At 40.1% G+C, this 23,555-nt stretch overlaps 1 protein-coding gene and 1 long non-coding RNA gene across 6 annotated transcripts; one reads left to right on the top strand and one right to left on the bottom strand.

Annotated features, from left to right (window-relative positions):
* Positions 1–6,718: 6,718 nt before the first annotated feature.
* LOC142176633 (uncharacterized) lies at positions 6,719–16,224 on the bottom strand. 2 transcript variants are annotated; one of them, XR_012705329.1, is made up of 6 exons: positions 15,906–16,224; positions 8,088–14,603; positions 7,883–8,011; positions 7,634–7,801; positions 7,369–7,560; positions 6,719–7,295 (listed from the first exon to the last, which is right to left on the bottom strand). XR_012705329.1 is itself a non-coding variant. In XM_075244690.1 (2 exons), the coding sequence occupies exon 2, from the start codon at positions 14,565–14,567 to the stop codon at positions 13,458–13,460; it is 1,110 nt and encodes a 369-aa protein (XP_075100791.1). In that variant the 5' UTR covers positions 14,568–14,603; positions 15,906–16,224; the 3' UTR covers positions 8,042–13,457. The 2 variants fall into 2 exon arrangements, 1 of the variants encoding a protein (XP_075100791.1); XM_075244690.1 differs by lacking the exons at positions 6,719–7,295; positions 7,369–7,560; positions 7,634–7,801; positions 7,883–8,011 and having other exon boundaries at positions 8,042–14,603.
* A 252-nt stretch (positions 16,225–16,476) lies between these two features.
* LOC107799280 (uncharacterized) lies at positions 16,477–19,430 on the top strand. 4 transcript variants are annotated; one of them, XR_012705331.1, is made up of 3 exons: positions 16,477–16,895; positions 17,116–18,258; positions 19,229–19,430. It is a non-coding gene; the product is annotated as an uncharacterized LOC107799280 (long non-coding RNA). The 4 variants fall into 4 exon arrangements; XR_012705332.1 differs by having other exon boundaries at positions 16,485–16,895; positions 17,116–17,214; positions 18,169–19,430; XR_012705330.1 differs by having other exon boundaries at positions 16,487–16,716; positions 16,827–16,895; positions 17,116–19,430.
* The last annotated feature ends 4,125 nt before the right edge of the window (positions 19,431–23,555 follow it).

Genomic DNA, 23,555 nt, shown 5'->3' with positions numbered 1-23,555 from the left:
AGATGTTATAAGCACAATAGCTGGCGATTGCTCAACTGCAAAGCCCCCAAAAAACTCCAAGCACAGCAGCACCAAAACAGCTCCTCGAGTCGAACAGGTATCGGAAAGATCGAGTAATAATAGGTTAGCAGCCGACCCCGCTATTATGAAGATGCTCGAGGACCTCACAAAGATGATTGGATCGGGTGAAAAGATGATAGAAGCTAATGACAAAAAGGTGGAGACCTACAATTCAAGGGTTGACCAGATCCCGGGCGCACCCCCGATCCTGAAGGGTGTTGATTCAAAGAAATTCGTACAAAAGCCATTCTCGTCAAGTGCGACTCCAAAGCCCATCCAGATGAAATTCAGATTGCTTTATCTCCCGAAGTACAATGGAACCTCGGATCCCAATGAGCACGTCACTTCTTACACTTGTGTCGTAAAGGGAAATGACCTGATGGACGACGAGATCGAATCTTTCTTGTTAAAGAAATTCGGAAAAACACTTTCAAAAGGGGCCATAATGTGGTATCACAACCTATCCCCAAACTCGATAGGATCATTTGCCATGCTGGCAGATTCTTTTATAAAGGCACATGTCGGTGCCATCAAGGTTGCTACAAGGAAGTCCGACGTCTTCAAAATCAAATAGAGAGAGAACGAGATGTTGCGGGAGTTTGTATCTCGCTTTCAAATGGAGCGAATGGAATTATCACCAATCTCCGATGATTGGGTAGTGTAGGCCTTCACCCAAGGTTTGAATGAACGAAGCTCGATAGCTTTAAAGCAACTAAAGCAGAACTTGGTTGAATATCCCTTCGTGACTTGGTCGGACATCCACAACCGATATCGCTCGAAGATTAGGGTCGAGGACGACCAACTAGGAGTCCCCTCGGGCTTAGTATATCCTAAAAGGCTCCTAGCAAATGAGCTAACTCCAAACAAGGAAAGGTACCAACCATACACTGAAGATCGAAGAAATGCCCCAAAGCTTAACATACCCCAAAACGACCAAAGGACGGATCGAGGTCAGAATCCTCGGGGACTCATAAACAGAGCCAGATTTGGCAGATACACAGGGCCGACTGAGGCACCCGATTATCTAAGTACAACTTCAATGTCGATGTTTTGGACATCGTATCAGCCATAGGTAAAATCAAAGATACCAGGTGGCCAAGGCCCATACAATCGGATCCGTCGTAGAGGAACCCTAACCTGGTGTGAAAATTCCACGGCACACACGGTCATAGGACCAAAGATTGCAGACAGATCCGAGAAGAAGTAGCCCGACTACTTAGCAAAGGGCACCTCCGAGAGTTCCTCAGTAACCAATCCAAAAATCAATTTTGGGAAAGAGAGGCGAACAGGAAAAAAGAAACAAAAGAACTGAAACATATCATCAACATGATTGTTAGGGGAGTCGACATCCCACAGGAACCCACTATCAAAAGAACAAAAATATCTATCACTGGGGAAAAGCGAACTCGAGGTTACATACCCGAGGACGCTCTCACATTCATAGACGAGGACATTGAGACCCTATGTCAGCCTCATAATGACGCATTGGTAATTTTTTTTCTTGTGAATGCATTTCAAATTAAACGTGTACTCATGGATCCAGGTAGCTCGGCTAATATTATCAGGACGAGGGTAGAGGAGCAGCTCGGACTACCCGATCAGATCACGCCCGCCTCTTGAGTCCTCAACGGATTCAACATGGCGAGCAAGACAACAAAAGTGGAAATTTCCCTCCCGGGTAACGTTGCCGGCACAAACCAAAATGTCAAGTTTCATGTCATCGAAAGATACATGAGATACAATGCCTTGCTCGGAAGGCCATGGATACATCGCATGAGAGAAGTGCCATCAACCCTTCATCAAATGATGAAGTTTCCAACAAAAGACGGAATAAAAACTATATACGGGGAGCAACATGCTACGGGAGAGATGTTCGTAGTGCACGATGAGGTACTGACATCGGCACCTTCAACCTCGACATCCTCGGCCGCACTCGAGTGAATGAACCAGGGACCATACCGCATCCCCGAAGCAAGCAGTAGAAGCATATCGAGGCTCGAAACGCCATCACAACTAAGGTATAACTACCCCCTTTTTATTTTACTTCTTACACTAACCTTTGTGCAGGTGTCCAATTAGAAGAATTGAAGTACCTTCCAGCTTGAAGACCTTAGGTTTTAAAGCATGCGTTGCACTCTTTTTCTTCGATCAAGTTTTATCCCAAGAAGGATTTTACCGGCAAGGTTTTTAACGAGGCAACATCTATATTCTACCTAAGGAGAACTTAACAAGTATTCAAGGCTTCTCTTTGATCAACCTCGAATACTGGGGGGCATCCCTCGGGAGATCACCTTTCGAAAAGTCAAGGTGAGCCAAAAAAGGTCTCGATAGGAAAATGATATATCGGGCCAAACGGTCGAATGAACCATGTGCGCATAGAAAAATTGAACCCTTGATGGAGAAAACATGTATACTTGTACCAAGTAATCAAAGGAGTATCTTTTACCACCAAAAACACTTTGCGGTTCAAAGAAGTTTGCTATTTTTACAAGAAACGGCTCCGGAGCCAATAAGCGCTCGATGTCTCGGGGACTGTCACCAATTTTTTCCCATCGAGCTGTCAATAACTCAAAGTCGTAAGTCCTCTAAGCCGGAAAACTTCGAGCTCATAAGCCCTCAATGAGGCAACATCAAAAAACGGCTCCAGAGCCAAGAACTCTTGATGTCTCGGGGACTATCGCCACATCGAGCTAACAAATATTTGAGACCATAAGACCCCGTGGGGGAAACCTCGAGCTCATAAGACCTCCATAAGGCATCTTCAATGCTATAAGACCTTTGGCCGTGCCCAAATCTGTATGACCTCAAGCCAGGCATGACCTATACTTGTAACAAGTAACTTATCTGTAAGACCTCAAGCAAGGCATGCTCAAATTTATATGACCTTACAAAAGGCATAATCCTGATCTTAAAGTCAAGGCTATATACTCGAACTTGTAATACCCCTAAAAAGCCATACCCTCGATCTAAATGCCGAGGCTACTTCACTCGGGGACTAAATGGCTACGGCCAAATACAATGACTACGGTCACAAGGTTGTACCAGCTAAACTAACACGACTCGGGGATGCCCGACCATCGCCATAAAATCATAGGCCTTCAATTACTTCGAAAATACTTCAAAAAGAACTGGTTAATCAGGCTACCCTCGGCATAAGCAAAAGAGCTTCGATCATATCAGCTCCAAACAATGAAAAGGCTTCGAAATAATTAAGCCATTGAGGGAAACCTCCCGAGGTGCTCATTTATCGCACATAATGACTCACAATCGAGGTCCTTAACGAACCATCAAAGATTTGGATGAACACAAAAATTTGAAAAAGTCTTTAGCGAGGGAAAAATAAAGCCTATATTAGAGGTCGTACCGACCCAACGAGTAAGAACCACTGCCGCCAACTTAAATTGAGGATCATACAGACCCTACACGTAAGAGCCACTGCCTCTAGCTTAAATTAATGGTTGTACTGACCCTAGGCATAAGAGATACTGTCGCCAGCTTAAATTAAAGGTTGTACCGACCCAATGCGTAAGAGCCATTATCGCCAACCCAAATTAGAGGTCGTATCGACCAAATGCGCAAGAGCCTACGGGCCAGCATAACAAGCCTCAGGGCTGATTTGTAAACCTAAGGTTTTTTACTCAAAGTCCAATTCATCTGGCTAATCATTGACAAACGTCAAAACTCAAGACAAAGAACGACATACACAAGAAAATGGAAATTCATGGAAGGAGAAAACCGAAAGGTTTCTTTATATATGTATCTGTGAAATAATACAAGGCTTCATCTACAATGTTCTCTAAGAGCATTATGCAGAATCAAAAGCCTATTCTAGTTCTCCTCGGGGACTACGACTCAGTCGACCCTTTCCTCAATATCTTCAGAATAAGAAACGAGGAACTTGGCATCGTGTTCATCTACCTTGGCCTACTCTATCTCTTCCGAGAGATCGAAGCCCCTAGCATGGATCTCCTCGAGGGTTTCCCTCCGAGGTTTGCACCGGCATATTCATTGCTTCTGCTCTCCCGATTGGAAGACCTTCTCAACTTAGCGCAAGTATCAACAACATCTTTTAAATAGACGGCCACTTTCTTGTCAGCCTTAGCCCGAATCTCTTCAGCTTCAGCCCGGGCATCCACGACCTCGGCCTTCATATCCAAAAGGTCGGACTCCAGCCTTGCAATCCTGCTCGTCTGGACTGAGCTATTTTCACGGGCATTCCGGAACTGTACCTCGAGGGCAGAAACCTTGGTCAAAGCATTCTTCTTGGCCGCAATATGGGCATCTATCTAAGCCCTTAGCTTGTTACAGTCATACTTGGCCTGGCCAACCTCGCCCCAAAGGTGTTCCAGATCCTCTGTATTGCTCTACAACTGAAGTATCAAAATATTAATATCTGAGGATAGGAGAAGAAGCATGCATTCCCTCGGAGCAAAGGTTACCTATTTCTCGAGGTGGCTTTCGTAGTTCAGGCTTCGATTCGCCTCGTACCAAAGGTGCCTCAATTCTTTTCCCTTTTTATCACAAAGAAGCCTAAGGGATTTCTCCCCATCCAAGGCTTTCCTCAACCTGGCTTTATAGTGGAGCAGCTCGAACTTGAGCTTGTCAAAGGCCTATGAAAAAGAATCTCAATGAGAAAACAAAGATGTAAAATCAAAATACCAACAAAGTCAACCAAAGCTCACCACAGAGCAAAGCCGTTGAGCCTCTTCAAAGGTTGAGTGTGCATCTATTGGCCTGGTCTCACCGGCCCCAGTTGAACCGATCTCGGTGGGGACATGATCGCTCGAGACCCCCCTTGATTTAGGCGGCCCTTAGTCTCGAACATCCCTCGAAGTACCTTTGATAGGAGGCGAAAACGATGGCAAAACACCTGTATCCCCCGAAGTACCTTCGACAAGAAAAGAAGAAGGCGACAAAAGAGGAGCCATTCTTCCGAGGCTAGAAGCCTCGGGTGTTACAAGCTCAGCTGATATATCTCCTTTGAGCCTCCGAGAAGGGCTTGCCTCGCTATGAGCATCTTCGTCATTCGAAGATTGCTTCTGTTTGTTATCATTCCTCGGCCCCGAAGCCGACGATCCTTTCTCCTCTCCAAGGGGGCACGGTCTCATTTCAGAAAATTCTCCAATGCCTGCGGTGATAGAGTTATTACGCATAAAAAAAGTACCTTTCAAAGAAAATAGGCCACACAGCATGTACTGTGGTGTTTGGCCTCCCGTCTACCTTTGGACAGATCTCTCCACTTACGCTCATCAAAAGTTGAACAAGCTTCCAGTTTCTGATTCCAATCCCCTAGATCGGGGACCTCGTGTGGCAACCACGCGATCACTGTAGAGAAAGAAAGGAAAACATCTTTATGGAGTCTGCCTCCACCATGAACAAAATGATAGAAACACAAGTGTACCACTTACATGTGAAATTCCATTTCTCAGGAAATGGTAGGAACTCTGCATGGATAATATCAACAGTCTGCACTCAGACAAATTGACTCATCCACCTTCGGTCCCCGTCTTCTTCATTATTGTCAATAAAGGGTCGGGTGGATCGATGTCACAGAGTAATCAAGCCTCGGTAATGCAAGGTCTAGTACAATCTGCTGAGATGGCCGAGGGTAAACTCGAGCCCGGCTTTATCCGCAAAATACATTATCATCAACACTATCCTTCAAAATGACGGGTGAACCTGTGCTAGGGTAACATGATATCTTCTGCAAAACTCGAGCACGACTCTGTCAAGAGGGCCCAACGTAAAGGGGTACGTGTATACGTTCAAAAACCCCTCTACATGAGTCATGATGCTCTCTTCCATGGAAGGTGCTTGCAGTACCACCTTTTCTCCCCATTTGTAGTCTCTCCTAACCGCCTCGAGGTGTTCCTCTCTTATCGATTGGATAAACCTCGATGCATGTTTCCGATGGCCCTGAACATTGGGCGGTCTTTCTAATGAAAAATCCCTCCTCGAGACAAAGCATCTCAAGGTTAGATCACCAAACGCCGGCGGTGTACCACCGACCGAGCGGGAAGCAGAGGCGGAACTCTCCTCTTCTTGGTAGACAAATTTGGGCAGCCATAACTTCGGTGAAACAAGAAGGAGGAGGTGAAAACTTAAATGAAAGCTTTGAACTAAAACGATGGAAGCACTGATGCAAGGAGGAAAAGCACTACAAAAATAGCGAAGTCCTCAAATAAGAGGAAAGTAAGCTCATATATAGAGCAAGTGGCGACTGCTCACCTACCCTAAAGGCCAATTAATTCTAACTAGGCCATTATCACTTTAGGGGAAGTGTACCAACGGGACCACCTCGGCCTCTTCATGGCCATGTCATACGAACGACGCTATCATATAGCGTTCGAGGGGTCAAGATTCCCATATCAATCTATGCTTAGAGATGGTGCCCGATCTGGAGGATCTCTGTCAAAATGAAAATAAGCTCTAAGGAGTTGTCAACATCAATCTTGGCTCGAGATGGTGCCCGATCTCGAGGACCTTTGATACTAAAAAATGGGCTCTAAAAGGGGGATCGACCTAGCCCCGAGATGGTGCCCGATCTCGAGGGTCCCTATTATACCAAGTATGGGCTCTAAAGAGCCGAACAACAAAATTCAAAAGACTAGCTTTGCATAAGCACTAAAAATAAAAGACTTGAAACAAAAAGGTCTCTTTGTATTTCCAAAAATATGTTTACAGATTGTATCTTTACAAAACTTCCCGAGGGTCCCATACACAAAAGGAGGAAAAGAAGAAGCAGAAAGGACGACGTGAGACTATTCCTCACCGTCGCTACCATCTGGATCACTTCTAGAGTCCTCATCCGAAGTAGATGAAGGTGCTGATCTTTCCTCCAAAGTCCTGGCTTTCTCGACCTCAGCAGAAAGATCGATGCCTTCGGTGTTTGCTTCCTCGAAAGCCTGCCTCCGAGCTTGTAGACGAGCATAAGCAACGGCCCGAGCCAACTTCTGCCTGACCTTCTCGGATATCTCCCTGGCTCGAGGGTTTGCAGTAGCGGCATCTCTCTTGTATGAGGACGCATCTTTATCAGTCCCGGCCTTGGCCGCAGATAATGTAGTGACCTCCTTCTGAGCAGTTTGAAGAAGATCCTGGGTCGAGGCCAACTCTCCCCATATAAGATCTCTCTCCGAAGTCACGATCTCATTTTGCCTTTTCAGCTCGAAGACCTCTATGTCTTTGGCAGCAACCTCTTCCCAAAGTTGCCCTACCAGGGCATCCTTTTGCCTAATCTGCAAAGGCGGAACAAGATCATGAGCATCAAATTATAAGAATAAAAGGACGAGAACATAAATGTCGTGTTACCTGCTCGGCAAAGTTAGTCCTTTCCTAGTGCACCCCCTCCAGGCTTGCCCGATGCTCACCCAACTCCTCTTCCTTTCGGGCGGAGGAAGCCTTCGACTTATTCAGCTCTGAGGTGAGCTTCTCAAGTTCCTTCTCATGGCATGAAAGCTCTGCTTGGAGCTTAGAGAAGGCATGGTCATACAACTTCTTGACCTACAACAAAAGCAGAAAAGTTGAGAAGACAAGGGAAAAACTTGAAGCGCAAATGGTATGTAGAGAATATTACCTGCTGTTGAAACTTCTTGGCCTCCTCAAGAGCGACGGAGGGGTCGAGGTCTGTGTCCACGTCGATGCCGATGAAGTAGTCCTCGAGCTTGCCATCGCGTCTTGCCGGGTTTCGAGGTCCCTTTTTCACCATGGGGAGACGGTCTCATCAACACACCCTCCCCGAGGCCTATACAAATATGACGTATTAAATTCACCGTCCCAAAGAGTACTCATAAAAAATATGGCAATGATAGTAAGAAGTGCTTACCATGGTTCTTAGCCTGCCACCGCGTCTTGACCAAATCACACCAAGCATGCTCGTTGTAAGGAAAGGCAGAGTCTAGCTATCTGATCCACCCCGAAAGGTTTTGAACCGCGCTGGGGTACCAAACGGTAGCTGTATAGACAAAAGAAGATCATTTCATAAGGGGAAAGAAATGGCAATAAAACATACTCGAGGTAGGGACACTTACGCTTCATGTTCCATTCCTCCAGGAATGGCATCCTATCAGCCAGGATGATGTCCGATGTCCTTACTCTAACAAACCGACTCATCCACCTCCGGTCCTTTTCCTTATCGATGCCTCGAAAAGAACATCTTCGTGGATCGAGGATGAAGCTTGATCAAACCTCGGAAGAGATGAGGGTTGTACAACCTGACCAAGTGATCGAGGGTGAAGGTCATTCCCTCGACTCGATTGAAAAAATATCAGAGCATGTAAACGATCCTCCAAAAATAGCGATAGATTTTACCGAGTGTCACTCGGTACTCATGGCAAAAATCAAGAATCACCGGATCTATCTTCAGGGAAGAAGGATCTACGGGACCTAGAGTGAATGGGTATGTATATACGTTGGGGAAGCCAGCTTTATGGTCTACTATGCTTTCCTCAGGATTAGGGATCTCTACTTGCACTACCTCCCCCATCGGCAGTCTTTCTTTACCCTCTTTGTGTCGGTCACCATGCTGATGTACCGAGACACGGGCTCGTATCAGCCCGGTGTAGAAGGGGGGTTTTCATTGGAAAAATCGGAGATCGTATCGAACTCGCCAGGGGTACATTGCTTGATAGTTGGGGGTACTTTTGGTTTGCCCCTGGACGGGCATAACAAAGAAGCGGTGCCCTCTTTCTGAGGTACCGTTCTAAAAGTCCTAGCCATGACTGTAAAAAGGGTTTCTAAGAAAGAGGATGAAAAGACAAGCACAGAAAGGAGATGAATGCAGAAGATGGTGAACTTAGCCCTAAAAACTTGATGTTGTAAAAGTATGAATGGCAAAACAAATTGAAGTATTTATAAAGCCATTTGGGAGATGTTTGAGGAGCGAAAAGGTCGAGCCAATGACGGTTCGTGTGCTTCTCGATAATCGTACTGACAGCAACCTCTGCGCAGCCTTTGAGTCATGGCATTTTGTGCTCTAATGGGCTGACGTCATAATAGGAATATCGAAGAGGCAAGAATTTAAGACCGTTTCTTATCGTTTCACTCTAAGAAACGTGGGGACTATCTGTATACGGCTAAAGTCGGAGAGTACGACTTTGGGGTCATCATGGCATTCCATAGCTCATTTCTAGAAGGCTCGAGGCACAGCTCGTGGTTTGATGAACCAGAAGGCTCGAAGCACAGCTCGACCTCGAGGTAGTACAAATCGGTGGCTATGATGAACGAGTGAAAGATTCCCAAGGCGAGTGGTTAGAGCTGACCAAGTCCATAAGAATAGTACAAGCCCGTACTTTGGCATTAAATGGTTGTACCAGCTGCATATCTATGTAATAAATGCATATGTACTATGTTAGGATTTCCCTTCCTATATAAAGGGGACCCTTGTTATTTTTTGCACATATGATATTCAATACAAGAATAAGAACATTCTCTGCTCTCTAACTTAAACATTCTCTATTGTCTTTCCTTTGATTTATTGCTTACATTTATTGTGTTTCATTGATTATTCTTCACTTATTACTCATCATTGATCATAAAGAGCCCTCATTAAAGCTCTTAGAACAGTTAGTCCTTCATCAGCTGTCCACATCCTAACACTGAGCTCGACCTTGAGGCCCTGTATAGTCTGGCTCGAGGCCCCGATTCTCGACCGCTCGATTTGCATAACTTACTATCTTCAAGTTCTCATCTTATTTTCTAGTCTCACACTTAGCATCTACTGCCTAACAACTAGCATAGAAATAAATCACGTATTTTTAGAACCACAAAATCAAATCTAATTGTAATTACCATTTTCGAGGTAAACAAGTATCTATAAATAGCAACAGAGACTAAGATCTGATATGCGAATGATAGAAGTGACTGATTACATAATTGCAAATTAAGCAAGTAATTCAATAGCAACACGACCATTGTGGGTCTAATAATACTAGAATATATCTTAAGCATGATTTCAAACATGAGTCACAGCTCAGTTTATCTAACACATGGGAAAATGACAAAATTATTTGACTTCACGACTCCACGAAATCAATTGAGTCAGAATTTCTATGGTGCATGCCCACACGCCCGTTACCTAGCATGTGCATCAACTCCACAACAATCACATAACATATATTTTAGGGATTCTTACCCTCAAAATCAAGCTTAGAACTGTTACTCACCTCAAACCGTACAAATCTCTACGCCAAGAAGCTCTTGCCTTGCGAATCGGCCTCTGAACACCTCGAATTTAGCCACTAATAATTTGATACCATCAACACGAGCTATAGAAATCAATTCCATATGAAAATTTTATGTTCTTAGTCAAAAGTTAAAAAGTCAACTCAAAAGGTCAACCCCGGGCTCACATCTCGGAATTTGACAAAATTAATAAAATCCGAATATTTATTCAACCATGAGTCCAACCATACTAAAATTACTCAAATTCGATAACAACTCGACCTTCATATCCTCAAATTAAAGCCTAGGAAGATTCTACAATTTTTCCCAATTTTCAAACCAAATCACTAATTAAATGATAAAAACAATAATATATTCATGTAAAATAACTAAAATCGAGTTAGAATCACTTACACCAATCACTCTCTTGAAAATCTCTCCAAGAATCGCCTCAATCTGAGCTCCCAAAATCAAATTGTAAAATAAACTCAAACCTCGTTTTTGAGATTTTTATTCTGCCCAGATGTCCTTTCTTCTCGAACGCAGAAAGAGCCTCATGTTCACGAAGCACAAAACTAAACTGCCCCACAAATCCTCTTACGCAAAGGCAGAATCTCCCATTTGAACGCGAGTCACAAAGTCCCAGAATTACCCGCGATCGTGAACAACAAATTTGTGTGAACCCCTAGCCCTTATCTTTCCTCTTCGCGAATGTGACCTCACCCACGCGTTCGCGATTCACTGCCTCACCAACTTATGCGATCGCAGACCCAAGCTCGCGAATGCATAGGAAAAAATCCCAACTGCCACAATTACACTTTGCAAATGCGAGACCTCTCTTGCGAACGCAAGATCTCCCTCGCGAACGCATACAAAGGGAACTAGCACCAGTAAAATCAGCAGTCTTCCAAGTTCAAAAATACGCCGAACATGATCTTAATCATATCTGAGGCCCCGGAACCTCAATCAAACATAACAATAAGTCCAAAAATATCATAAAAACTTAGTTGAGGCATCAAAGAACATCAAACAACATCAAAAACATGAATCGCGCCACAATTTAAGCTTAATGAACTTCTAACTTCTATATTCGATGCTGAAACCTATCAAATCAACTCCGATTGACCTCAAATTTTGTACACAAGCCATAAATGACACAACGGACCTATATTTGCTCCCGAAAACAAAATACGAGCCAAGTAACTACAAAGTCAACTCTCATTCAAACCACTCAACTCTCCAAATTTCAGTTTTCCAAGTTTTGTCATTTCAAGACAAAACCACCTACAGACCTTCAAATCACTATCCGGACATAGTCCTAAGACCAAAATTACAATATGGAGCTAATGAAGCAATCAAAATTCCATTTTGGAGTTGTGTACACATAAGTCAACATCCGGACAACTCTTTCAACTTAAGCTTCCCACCTTGGGACTAAGTGTTCCAATTCATTCTAAAACATCCCCAGAACAAAACCAACTACCCCAGTAAGTCACATATCAACAATTGAGCATAGAATAATCATCAAATGGGGGAAAGAGGCTACAACTCTCAAAACGATCGGCTTGATTGTTACACTTATATAATATGCTTGTTATGGTAGAGATAACTTCAACTTTAAGAATGTCACTTTAGGTAGTTAAAGGCATCATTTGGGAGTTAGCAAAATACAGAGATCTACTGTTTCATAAGGTCAAAACAATATCAAACGACTTAGGGTAGGCAAACATATTCATCAACCAAACGGACAACTCATAATTAAATTTTAGTGGATATCAAGCAACCTAGGCTAAACACTTTAGACTTGTGGCTAACTTCACAAAGTCAGGCTAATCAGAGAGGATATCAGAGCTATTAAACTAGGTAGGATGATGTAACATTACCGAAATTCCTCAATATATAATAAGAATTGGAACACTGATTACAACCTTGAGATATCACTTGCAACACTCAAACTACTATAATGAAACTAAGTAACTAAGAATAGAGATAAGAATGGGGATGAGAAGCAGAACTCAGAGAAAGGAGATGAGAAGCAGAGTCTTGAGCCGAAGCTTCAACATAATTCTTATGCCTTTCGCTGCCCCACTTTGTGCTATTTATTAATCTCCCCATCTCACATGCTCCACAGGGGTAAACTTGTCCAAAAGGTTCATAACAATACTCCGTCCTCAAAAAGAACCTTGTCCTCAAGGTTCAAGTAGAGCAACATTGAAATCTTAGCATCGACCCTTGTGTCTGATCTCTTTTGCTTGGAATTGAATTCTAAATTCAGAAGTCCATTTGGTCAAATGGAAATCGAGGCAAATCCATAGTAATCCTCGACACATTTTTTTCTAGCTTAGCATAATGAAGTTGGTTGTGTACTTGCACGTCTTGATGCAGGGATGAATTACTTGTGTTCCAACCAATTGATTATGACTTTTCCATCTCTCCAACAATGGCCACATCTTGTTGGCCTGAAGACCTTCCTACGTTAGTCTTCTCTTGAAGCTGCTGAATAATATTGTTGCCCTTAGATCTTGCTAATACATAATAATTTGTCACCTTAAAGTCCTTAGCACCTATACTCCTTATACTTTGCAGCATACTAGCCTTGCTAAGCCACTTCTCAACCATATTCATATTCTCTGGTTTAAATCCAAAAGTAGCGAATGCACGTCTTGAATAGAGTGTACTGACACTATAATCCCTTCTTTATAACATTCCATTACTTTTAGCAGACAATGCTAATAGCAGAACAATGAGTCTTTTTCTCCAAGGCAATACATCAGCCCTTGTTGCCAACTCCGTCGAGTGTGATGAGATATCTCTCTGCCAGCCAGGATACTACACTCTAGTCATAAAAGTAGAATATGCACATAAGCAAAACTTGCCAGTAGATCGCAACAATAGTTGTGTCTCCAAGGTCTCTGTATGACTATTTAGATTCATGGTCTTGGGATTGATTTCTGGATCCCTATGCAAATAACCAGTACAGTTCAACCAAGAGTAACAATTTACAGATTACCAACAAGAGCAAATGAAAAATAATGCAGCTTTAAAGCTCCACGAATATCTAAGGCAATCCCTGAGAGGTTAGAAGTGTTTCTACTGCCACAGTTAATTACACCAGAACAAATTACAACAGAGAGGCACCATGTATCACTCAAAATATTTTGAGTTAAGACTCTCATCTTTAGAAAATGAAGGGCATAGTCCAATTTCTCACAGACAAGAGCTATGTCAGCATATGGATTTCAGGTTTGTTGTTCATGTAACATTGTGTAGTTCCATGAATGATTTCCATTATGTTTCTTCTTTTTCATTCTAGCTGCAGCAACCCACATAGAATCATAAATTCTTGGAGGATACAACTTGAGAGTTGCCGCAATAACATCACCCTCCTTAACACTGGACCAAATAGCAGAGACGGTGTGCATCACAGTGCGAAGACCATTGGATGAGTATTGATGCACATCATTAACACCCCATTGTTGAACCAGCTTGTCTATGCCCAACCCAACACTTCCATGGAATATAGCTTGAATGATGTAGGCAGATACTGTTGCAACAAATTTAATAAAAAATACAAGTGATCCTGTTAATAATGTTCCTCTTAATCTCATTAGTCTGTTCCATAATGTTGACAACATAAGCATATCAGACGTCAAACTGTCCAACATATCACGACATATATATTTCTTTATACCTCCAAGGCATGTGGTAAGAAACCTTGAACCGGGATCAAAGGGAAAGTCCAATCCAAATTGATCAGTTGGAAATCGACACAAGGATTTAGCACGATAACGTTCACTTAAATAATCAAATATATCCATGCTAATAGGTTGGTCGTGACTGGAAGCGGTAAGCAAACATTGCAGTGCTAGTGGATCATCAAATATGATAAAGTGACTGGAAGCATACTTAACTGCAGAAACTGGTTGAAACATTTCATTGGACACCTGGGTTTCAGGATTTACTGAATTGCTCCTCATGGAATTTGCAACTTCCATGTTAATTTCCCTATCTGGTATTTCAATGAACACCTTGCAGGCACAGTTTCTTGAATTGTCCTCCTCGGAATTATGCATAGTGTTGGAGAATTCTTTATCCAAATCAGAATCAATCTCTGGTTCTACAATAACAAGAGGTTCTGAGAATTCCTCTGGTTCATACTTGTCATGCAAAGACACAGCTAAGTCCGAGTGCTGTGGAGTGTCGGGAATAGTCTTGGAGGAGGCATGCATCATGTTCTCTATGTTCTCGAGGTATCTAAGCATACAAGTGTTATTGTCCATCATTACCATTAGTAAATCCTTGATGACGTTGAGGTGATAGTGGATAATGGTAGAAGAGTAGAGCTCCATGGAGTCCGAATCAATGAAAGCACCAATGTAACATTACTGAAATTCCTCACATAATAAGAACCGGAACACTGATTACAACCTTGAGATATCACTTGCAACACTCAAACTACTATAATGAAACTAAGTAACTAAGAATAGAGATAAGAATGGGGATGGGAAGCAGAACTCAGAGAAAGGAGATGAGAAGCAGAGTCTTAAGCCAAAGCTTCAACATAATTCTTATGCCTTTCGCTGCCCCACTTTGTGCTATTTATTAATCTCACCATCTCATGTGCTCCACAGGGGTAAACTTGTCCAATAGGTTCATAACACATGATCATATTTTAATCTCAAAATGCAACCTACTGACATGGTATCAACAACAGGATGGTACATGGTGAAAGATAGAATTTTAACTGATCAATCAAATAGCATCGGCCAACAATACTCAATCAATTGTGCCTTTAGGTATTCTAAGCATGGTCTCTTCAAGCATAAACAGTTAGTATAAACTATAAGCATGATTTCATTAATCAAAATAGAGTTCAAGGCATTCAAGTTTCAGTACAAGTTCTATTTTATGTTAACATGATAAACATAATTACTACCAACTAGACTTCAAACAATCAAATATGATAATATGATAGGTGCACACACTACTGATGAGAATCTAATTAGGTAAACAAGATAAGGTAGGAATTTGAATGAATAACAACAAAAGAAATAATGGCTACACATAATAAAAACATGAGAAACAAGATTCGATGATCAAAAGATATTGGTTTAACCAAACAGCATAGGAGAAAACATAAATGTTAACGAAAAGTATAAATTGGATAAGTGAAAGATAATACATGTGGCAGAACATAATAGAAAGTCACATGCTTCACTAATGAATATCATGAAGGATAGTAGGTAGAAGATTGAAATAAAATACTAGATAATCAAATGAAAACAACATAAGAAAACTATAGAGCAAATATGATTGATTAAAGTAAGATCAGTGATCTAGAGACCTTCTTCAGGGCATCAATCCAAGTAGTCGTTCTTAACCGTTTAGGATCCAAAGTTCATAACCAATTCATAGTAATTAAACTCGAGCAGAGAAGAAATAAAGAAAGGATGTTTAGAGAAATTCACTGAGTACTTAAGGGAAACTGGTTGTAGAACAATTACTAGAGTTCTTATTGTAGCCGTGTGTGTTGGTGAGGGAATTAAAGCTGGCTAATTATAATTATGATTGGGATTTAGGGTTTCATTAAAAATTTGAAAATCAGTGGAAGATGATGATGATGAACATGGACAAGTCAAAAAGGAAAAAACTGAAAAATCAAAGGGGAGATCAGGATAGGGATTTACCTATTCGAAATGATGACCGGCCTTGGCGTTAAGACCATCGGACTACCGAACAAAGCTAATAACCAAAGGTCACTGCGTTTGATATATAGGTCGTCATATGTTACGATGAGGTTAAATTCCTCTGAATCTGGAGGATGCACGCAAGTTATAATGACAGATTCGAAAGGAATAAGGCGTGATGATGATGTTCTATAATTTAAATGTTTGAAGCTAGGGTTTTGGATTCTAATATTGCACTACAACAAATTTGGCCTAAGGCCACACTAATTTTAGATAACGCTTCAAAAATATTGACAAAAGTATTTGTGGCAACGCTTTTTGAGGGGTGGTCTTTGCTGAGAGCCTTTGGCTACGGAATTTAGGCGACGCTTCTAAAGCGTTCTCTTTCAATAGAAAGGCGATGATTTTTAAGTGTTTCCAAAACATGAAATATTTTGTAACATTTTTTGGCCTATAATACAACGTTTATTGAGGGTGTTATTTTTGCATCCTAAAAGCAACACTTATAAAGTGTACTCTAAAAATTACTATTAAAATTTTTCCTTCCCCCCAATTTTGACAAGACAAAAGGAATACCCGCTGAATATTTTGCCCAATTCCAAAACTAAAATATTTCACCTTTTCCGAAATTTCCTCCGCTCCTTCACCGCTCCTTCACCTCCACCGCGACCCAAATTCCTCTAATGGACTGTATCAACTCCAAATATAGATCCTATTTAGGGATCCACTTGTCCTAATTTTAAATAATTTCCTCCACTAGAGAACTTGCTCTGCTCAGGCGAACTCATTCGGTGAAATCGAGTTGTAACTTGTAGATTTGTTTCCTCATCACTCGTTGTATTTATTAATAGCATCAAAATTTTACCATCCCGACATTTTCTAATCACTAATTTTGTTCATTGGTTTGCTGTTTGTGACTAGAATGTAATATTGGTCAACTTGTTCAGTGCTAGCCGCCGTGACTTCCTCATTCATCACGATTTGTTTCTAGTATGGTGTTGGTTCTTATCTCATAGTACATTGTATTTCTTAATTTTTGATGTATCGGTTAGTCATAGCTACTCATATCTATGGTAATTTTGGTTGCTATAGTTGTGGGTTTGCTTCTTAGTATAATGTTGTTAATCTTCTACCAAACACTTCAGGATTTGTTTATGTTGGTGTGTCATTTAACATTTTGTCTGCACTAAGTCTTAAATTTGATTCATAGGATTGCGAAGGTGAAGAAGAAGGTAGTAGTTGCTCAGCGACCCCAAGAGGCACAAGATACTTCAACTTCTTTCTGTTTTGTGGGTGTTTTTAAGTTCTGGTAAAACAAAAACTCTACCTATATAAGTAGTGTTGTCTAGTTTCAAATTCCTATATTACTTGCATTCACAAAGTCTCAGAGCTGCATTTATTTTATTCACGTCTTGCATTTGTAAACTTGTACAAATAGAATGAATGAACAAGATATTTATCTATTAGTCGATCATATTTACTTTGAAGAAATGCATAATAACAGTGTAAAAGTGACATTAGAAGCTTTGTTTTAGATAATATGACAAGATCATTCAGCTAAAGTTAATGGGGGTGCACTAATTACAATTGATGTCTCTCTTATATCCTAATATTTTCTGACGTTCTTTCCTCATTTGGTGTTTGTTCTTGAGCGACATGCTTAATGTGAAGAAAGCAATTTTTATTGCTACTCAGTAATCTTGCGATGAGAAGATTTATCTTCTTTTTTTTCCAAAGACAATGTGTGTGAGCACATATTAGTTTGGTTTAGATTGGAGCTATCTCCTTTTTTATTTTGCTTGGTATAGAATCACACTTTCTATTACATGGAAGTCCTTACTGTCTTTAAATTTTATTAGCAACTTCCTTTCATGAACACATAGATAATTTAACTATCTATTGCATCTCTGTAATGACAACAAGCTTGTTTCGATGTGATATGAATAAGGTTAGACTTCCTTGTGCCTTCTTATCTCTCTTAATTTTTCATATCCAAGGTTTTAACATAAAATGAAAAGGCAATATTGAGGTGCTTTCTTGAACTTTGCAAGGTAATAACATTAATCTGTTTCTATTTTCTTGCTATGGCATGCTTAGTTTCTTTGTTAAGTCTTTTACTGATAGCACTTTTCTTATTCCTGGAAGTATTAGTATCTGCTAGTTTTTTTGATCTGTCAAACTGATCCAAGTTTCAGTTATGATGCATAATAGAATAAAGCCTTGATGAGCTATCAATGAGTTTCTTTTCTTCCTAATTTTTCAGATATTTTGAAATGAGTTTTTTCCTGGTAACCCCAAAAATTATGAAGTGAAAGAGGATGTCAAGTGAATAAAGTTATTCACTTCCCAATAAGTATATCTTTTTCACTCACTTTCAATTACACAAAATATTTTAAATGCCCTCACTGTCCTTTATTTAGCTCAACTTTTATGTGAATAGAGATCTTACATGATTATCTTTGCTATGATAGGTAGTTAAATTGTAGTGACTAATGTTTTTTTAGGTTAAAATTGAGTTAGAAAATTATCTGATGGATGTTTTTAAGTATTGTCTCTGTACAAATCGGAGGGTTAGTGGAATAGAAGTTTGCGCTTTTAATTTCTTGCTAGATTCAATGGTAGCTAAGTGACTGTAGTCACCTAAAGAGGTATTCACTAGTAGATTACATTTCGAGCTTAGAAACTATTAATCAGATAGCAGACTGGAAATTCCAAATTCTATCTAGCAACATTCTTCGCTTGGGTAAGGTGTTTGTATTTGGTTATTCCTAGCATAATTGAAAGTGATCTGATTGATTATATGCTATGTGCTAAAGTTAAATTTCCGTTAAAAAAGAAGTTCACTAACCTAATTTGTCCATCAGTATACAACAATTTAATGTAAGGAAGAAACAAAGTCATACTAGTCTAGTAATTGAAGAATTTCAATATATTCTGGCAATAGAAAGGATATATAAATATTTGGTAGAAAAAGAATTTCTAATAAGTTGGTTTTCCAATGAAGTAGCCTATTCAACCCTAGAGAGAATATAACAAGATGTCTGGATGCTAAGAAAACAAATAAAGAAGGCAAATATAGCATGATTTTTGTTCATAGGTTCTGTTACTCAAATCATTCTAACACAATTATATTTTCATCTCAAAACTCTAACATATACAGAGTTTCCTCTACTTTTGTCATTTATTTTAGTTGTGTATATGTATAACTCATACTTATATGATAGTATTATTCATAGTCCCCAAGGGGCAGACTCTACCACATTGCTCTGAGTTTACACTTGCATACTGTTGATTTCTATCTAATTACAAATTTTATTTTGCAGGAAAATTCTGATGAGCAATTAAAAATGGTGCCAAAAGACAATTTGATATATTGGAATTTAGTGATGAAAAATTGGACAATTACGATTTTTTTTTTATTCCTGATGCTACAATAATATACTTGATTTTGCAAAGTTACAAGCATGAACCTTGAAATAATTTACTTTATTCGTATGTATTACATGAGATTTGATCTTTTTTGAAGTTCATTGCAAGTATATGCATTTGAATTATTTTTTTGTTATTTTTTACATAATTTAGTGCTTGAGATCTTCAGACGTGATTATGGGATATATATACAAAGATGTATTTTGTTGAACGCAAACGCATGGCTTATACAAATATATAAAACAAATTACTTCGTAGCTTAGTCAAATTTCCACATTTCAAATGTAGGCCACACTTTTCATGTGTTGTTGTAGTAGACGGAAAGTGTAGCCACAGAGGGTACTACAAGCGTGGCTTTTATTACTCATTAGGCCACGCTTTTCAAGCGTGGCTTCTAAAGAAACACTTAAAAAGTGTTGCCTTAGGGAAAAGGTTATGTTCATTTAGGTCACCCCTTAAAATGCATTGCCTTAGGTCCGAAAGTGTGGCCTTTGATCAAAGGTCACACTTTTTGATAGTTTATGCCACACTTTTAAGTTGTGGTTAAAGGCCTAAAATATCGTAGTGTTGGAATGGGGATGATGGGAATGTGATTGTTCTCGGCTAGATTCGTGGCTAAAAGGGGTGGGGAATTATGAAGTTTGGATTGTCTTCAGTGACCTTGCACTGATTTGTGCATGGTTTAGAGATGGCAGGTGGTTGAGATAATGAGAGAAAAGAGAGAAGAGGAAATGGGGGCGGCTAATGTGATGAAATGTCCTCTAGGGTTTGAGGGGTGGTGAGTTTAAAATGAGGGGACGAATTTAGGCCGTTGGATCATTGGATCAACGGCTCAGGAATTTTGGTCTAGAAAATAAAAAAGAGAATAATATTATAGAGATAAAACGAGGGTCATTGAAAATGAGCTGCTGGATTTAAAATTAAAAAGGCATTTGTGATTAATTTGGACCGTTGATGAATTTGATCAACGGTCTTGATGGGTGGTGTGATTGGTGTAAATTAAGTGGTGACGTTTGCCAAAGGGGATGGGTATTGTAGGCTTGGGGCGGGTCAGGTGCATTTGGGATAATATTTTGGGCTAAATGATTGGGTATTGGGCTGAAATTTTAATTTGAATCATGGCCACTTTAAATAAAAATCTACCAATTGCAATCTAGCCTACTTTAATGTTTTAACCCCACTTTTTATAATTAAATGTTAAATTTAAAATATAATAAAATGTAATTAACGAATGTATTATTAATTAATTACTATAAGCTAGTTTTAAATTATCAAACTAATTAAAATAATCGTCGATTAAATTGTGAAAGCTAATTGTTTGCTTAATTAAATAATTATAATTATTTAAGACTAAAGTAATAGAATTATATACTTAAATATTAATTACTGTTATATTTATTATTATCTATTATATTATTGATATTTGAGAAAAATAGATACTAATAATTTTAAAATACTCTTATTATATTATTGCTGGTAAAATTTAATTATATGAAGGGGAGGGTCAAAATTGGTCGTCAACATATTCTGATATGGTCAACACTGATGTCATGATCAACCATGACTTTAACTCGTGAAAGCTCTTTTTACAAGCATCCGACCATTGGAATTTAGCTGCCTTTTGTGTTAACCTGGTCAAAGAAGAGGCAAGAAAAGAAAACCCCTCCAAAAAACTCATGTAATACCCAGCTAAGCCCAAGAAACTACGGATCTCTGCTGGAGTTGTAGGTCTGGGCCAATTCTTCATTGCTTCAATCTTCTAAGTATCAACCCTTATTCCATCACTAGAGACAATACGATTCAAGAAAGTGACAGAGTTGAGCCAAAACTCATATTTTGAAAACTTTGCATACTACTTGTGTTGATATAAAGTCTGTAAAATCGCCTTGAGATGAACGATATAGTCCTCTCGACTTCATGAATATACAATGATGTCGTCAATGAACACTATCACAAAAGAGTAGAGGAAAAGGTTGATGACTTGATTCATAATATCCATATAAGATGCCGAAGCATTCGCTAGCCCAAAAGACATCACTAGAAATTCAAATTGCCCATACCGGATCCGGAAAGCTGTTTTTGGAATATCCTTCTCCCTCATATTCAATTGGTGATACCCCGATCTTAATCTAAGTGCGAGTACGAGTTCCGAGTGATTGGGAGGATTGAGTGACTATGAGTACTGAGTGACTGTAAGGGTTGAGTGACTATGAGGATTGTGACTGTGAGGATTGGGTGACTGGGTGAACTGAGTCCACAGATGCTCTGAGAGTATGCATATGATTTTTATTACTGCGTTGCATTATAGTTGTCATATATAACTGACATGTAGATATAGAGATGTACCATTCCTGATTTCATTTAGACCTGGCATATTTTATCTGTTTTAAGCTTAAACTGTTGAACTTGAAAGCAAGTCTACATTTATGTACTATTATTTCTGTTTTAGGATTGTACCTTTTAAGCTCGTCACTGCTTTCAGCTCAAAGGTTAGTTTTGTTACTTATTGGGTGCATTGGCTGGTTGTACTCAAACTGCACTCTGCACTTCCTATGCAGATACAGGTACTTCTAGGTATGGCGGTTGCTGACTTTGGAGCTTTTATTCAGTTTGGAGATCCTCGAGGTTGCTGCTTTGGCGTCCGCCGTCCTTGACTCTCCTCCTTTATCACTTAGTTCTATTAGTACTGTTCTACCCTCCTAGATAGTATTTTAGAATATGTTATTGTATAGATGCTCATATACTCAATGATACCCGGATTTTGGGGAGTTGTGTAATGAGTCACAGTATTTTCCATATCAACTAATTTAAAAGATTTTTATCTTAAGCTTAATTTATTATGGCTTAAAATTTAAAAATGCATGGTTTATTGTGAGTGTCGGCTTGCCTAGTATTGCGATAGGAACCATCTGTAAGGCCCCATAAATTTTTTTTAAAAACCAGAATTTCGTGGTGTCAAATTAGGATTATGTGTTAGAGATTGTTGAAACTCTTTGCGGCTCGCAAGCTCTCCGCGGTTCGGAATTTTTGAATTCAACAGTACACTACAGAGTTAAAAGAAAATGTTTTGCAGAAGTGTGCATTTTTGCGGCCCATTATGCGGCCGCACAATCACTCTGTGGGCTGCAGAATGGCCACAGAGTGAGGCAGTCTTTTGGACAATTTTGAGTTCCGTTTCACGGCCAATTATGCGATCGCATATCTATTTCACGGGCCGCACTTTGGTCGCATAATTGTCCTTGGACTTTTGCAAAGGGAGGTTCTATGGCGCATAATGCGACCGCAGAATAGGTCTGCAGACCGCATATTGATCGCAGACCGAGGAAGAAAATTGAGGTCCTTGAGGGCCACCTTTCGCGGGCCGTATAGCCATTATGTGGTTGCATATGCGACCGAAGATCTGTGTCAGGGCTCCTATTTTCTAATATTTAAACCCAACCCTATTTCGTTAAAACACACATATCATACACATCTTTTTCTCTTGGTATGGATGATGGTACACTATGGTACCAAGGGCGCTATGTATTCCAGATATTGATGGTCTTCGGGGAAGAATCATGGAGAAAGCTCACACTTCCAGGTATTCCGTGCACCCAAGTTCTTCAAAAATGTATCATGATCTCAAGAAAGTCTATTGGTGGAATGACATGAAAAGGAATGTGGCGGACTTTGTGGCAAGGTGTCCGAATTGTCAGCAAGTGAAGGCTGAACATCAACGTCCTCATAGGTTAGCACAAAGCATAGAAATTCCAATGTGGAAATGGGAGATGAGTAATATTGATTTTGTGGTAGGGTTACCACGCACTTTGCGCACGTTTGACTCAATTTGGGTTATTGTGGACCGACTCACGAAATTAGCACACTTCTTGCCAGTTAAATCTACCGACATAGCAGAACAGTATGCTCAGTCTTATATCAAGGAAATAGTCAGGCTTCATGGCACTCCAGTTTCCATCATTTTCGATTGAGAGGCTCAGTTCACAGCTAATTTTTGGAAGAAAGTTTAGCAAGGTTTGGGTACGCAGGTAAATCTTAGCACCGCCTTCCATCCACAGACCGACATGAAGCAGAGCGGACTATTCCGATGCTTGAGGAAATGTTGTGTGCTTATGCTCTTGATTTCAAAGGTAGCTGGGATAATCATTTGCCACTGATAGAGTTTTCTTATAACAATAGCTTCCATGCCAGTATTCGGATGGCACCATTTGAGGCATTGTATTA

The sequence above is a fragment of the Nicotiana tabacum genome, chromosome 22 (assembly GCF_000715075.1).
Source record: "Nicotiana tabacum cultivar K326 chromosome 22, ASM71507v2, whole genome shotgun sequence".
Lineage (NCBI taxonomy): Eukaryota > Viridiplantae > Streptophyta > Magnoliopsida > Solanales > Solanaceae > Nicotiana > Nicotiana tabacum.
This window is presented reverse-complemented; position numbering and strand designations above follow the sequence as displayed.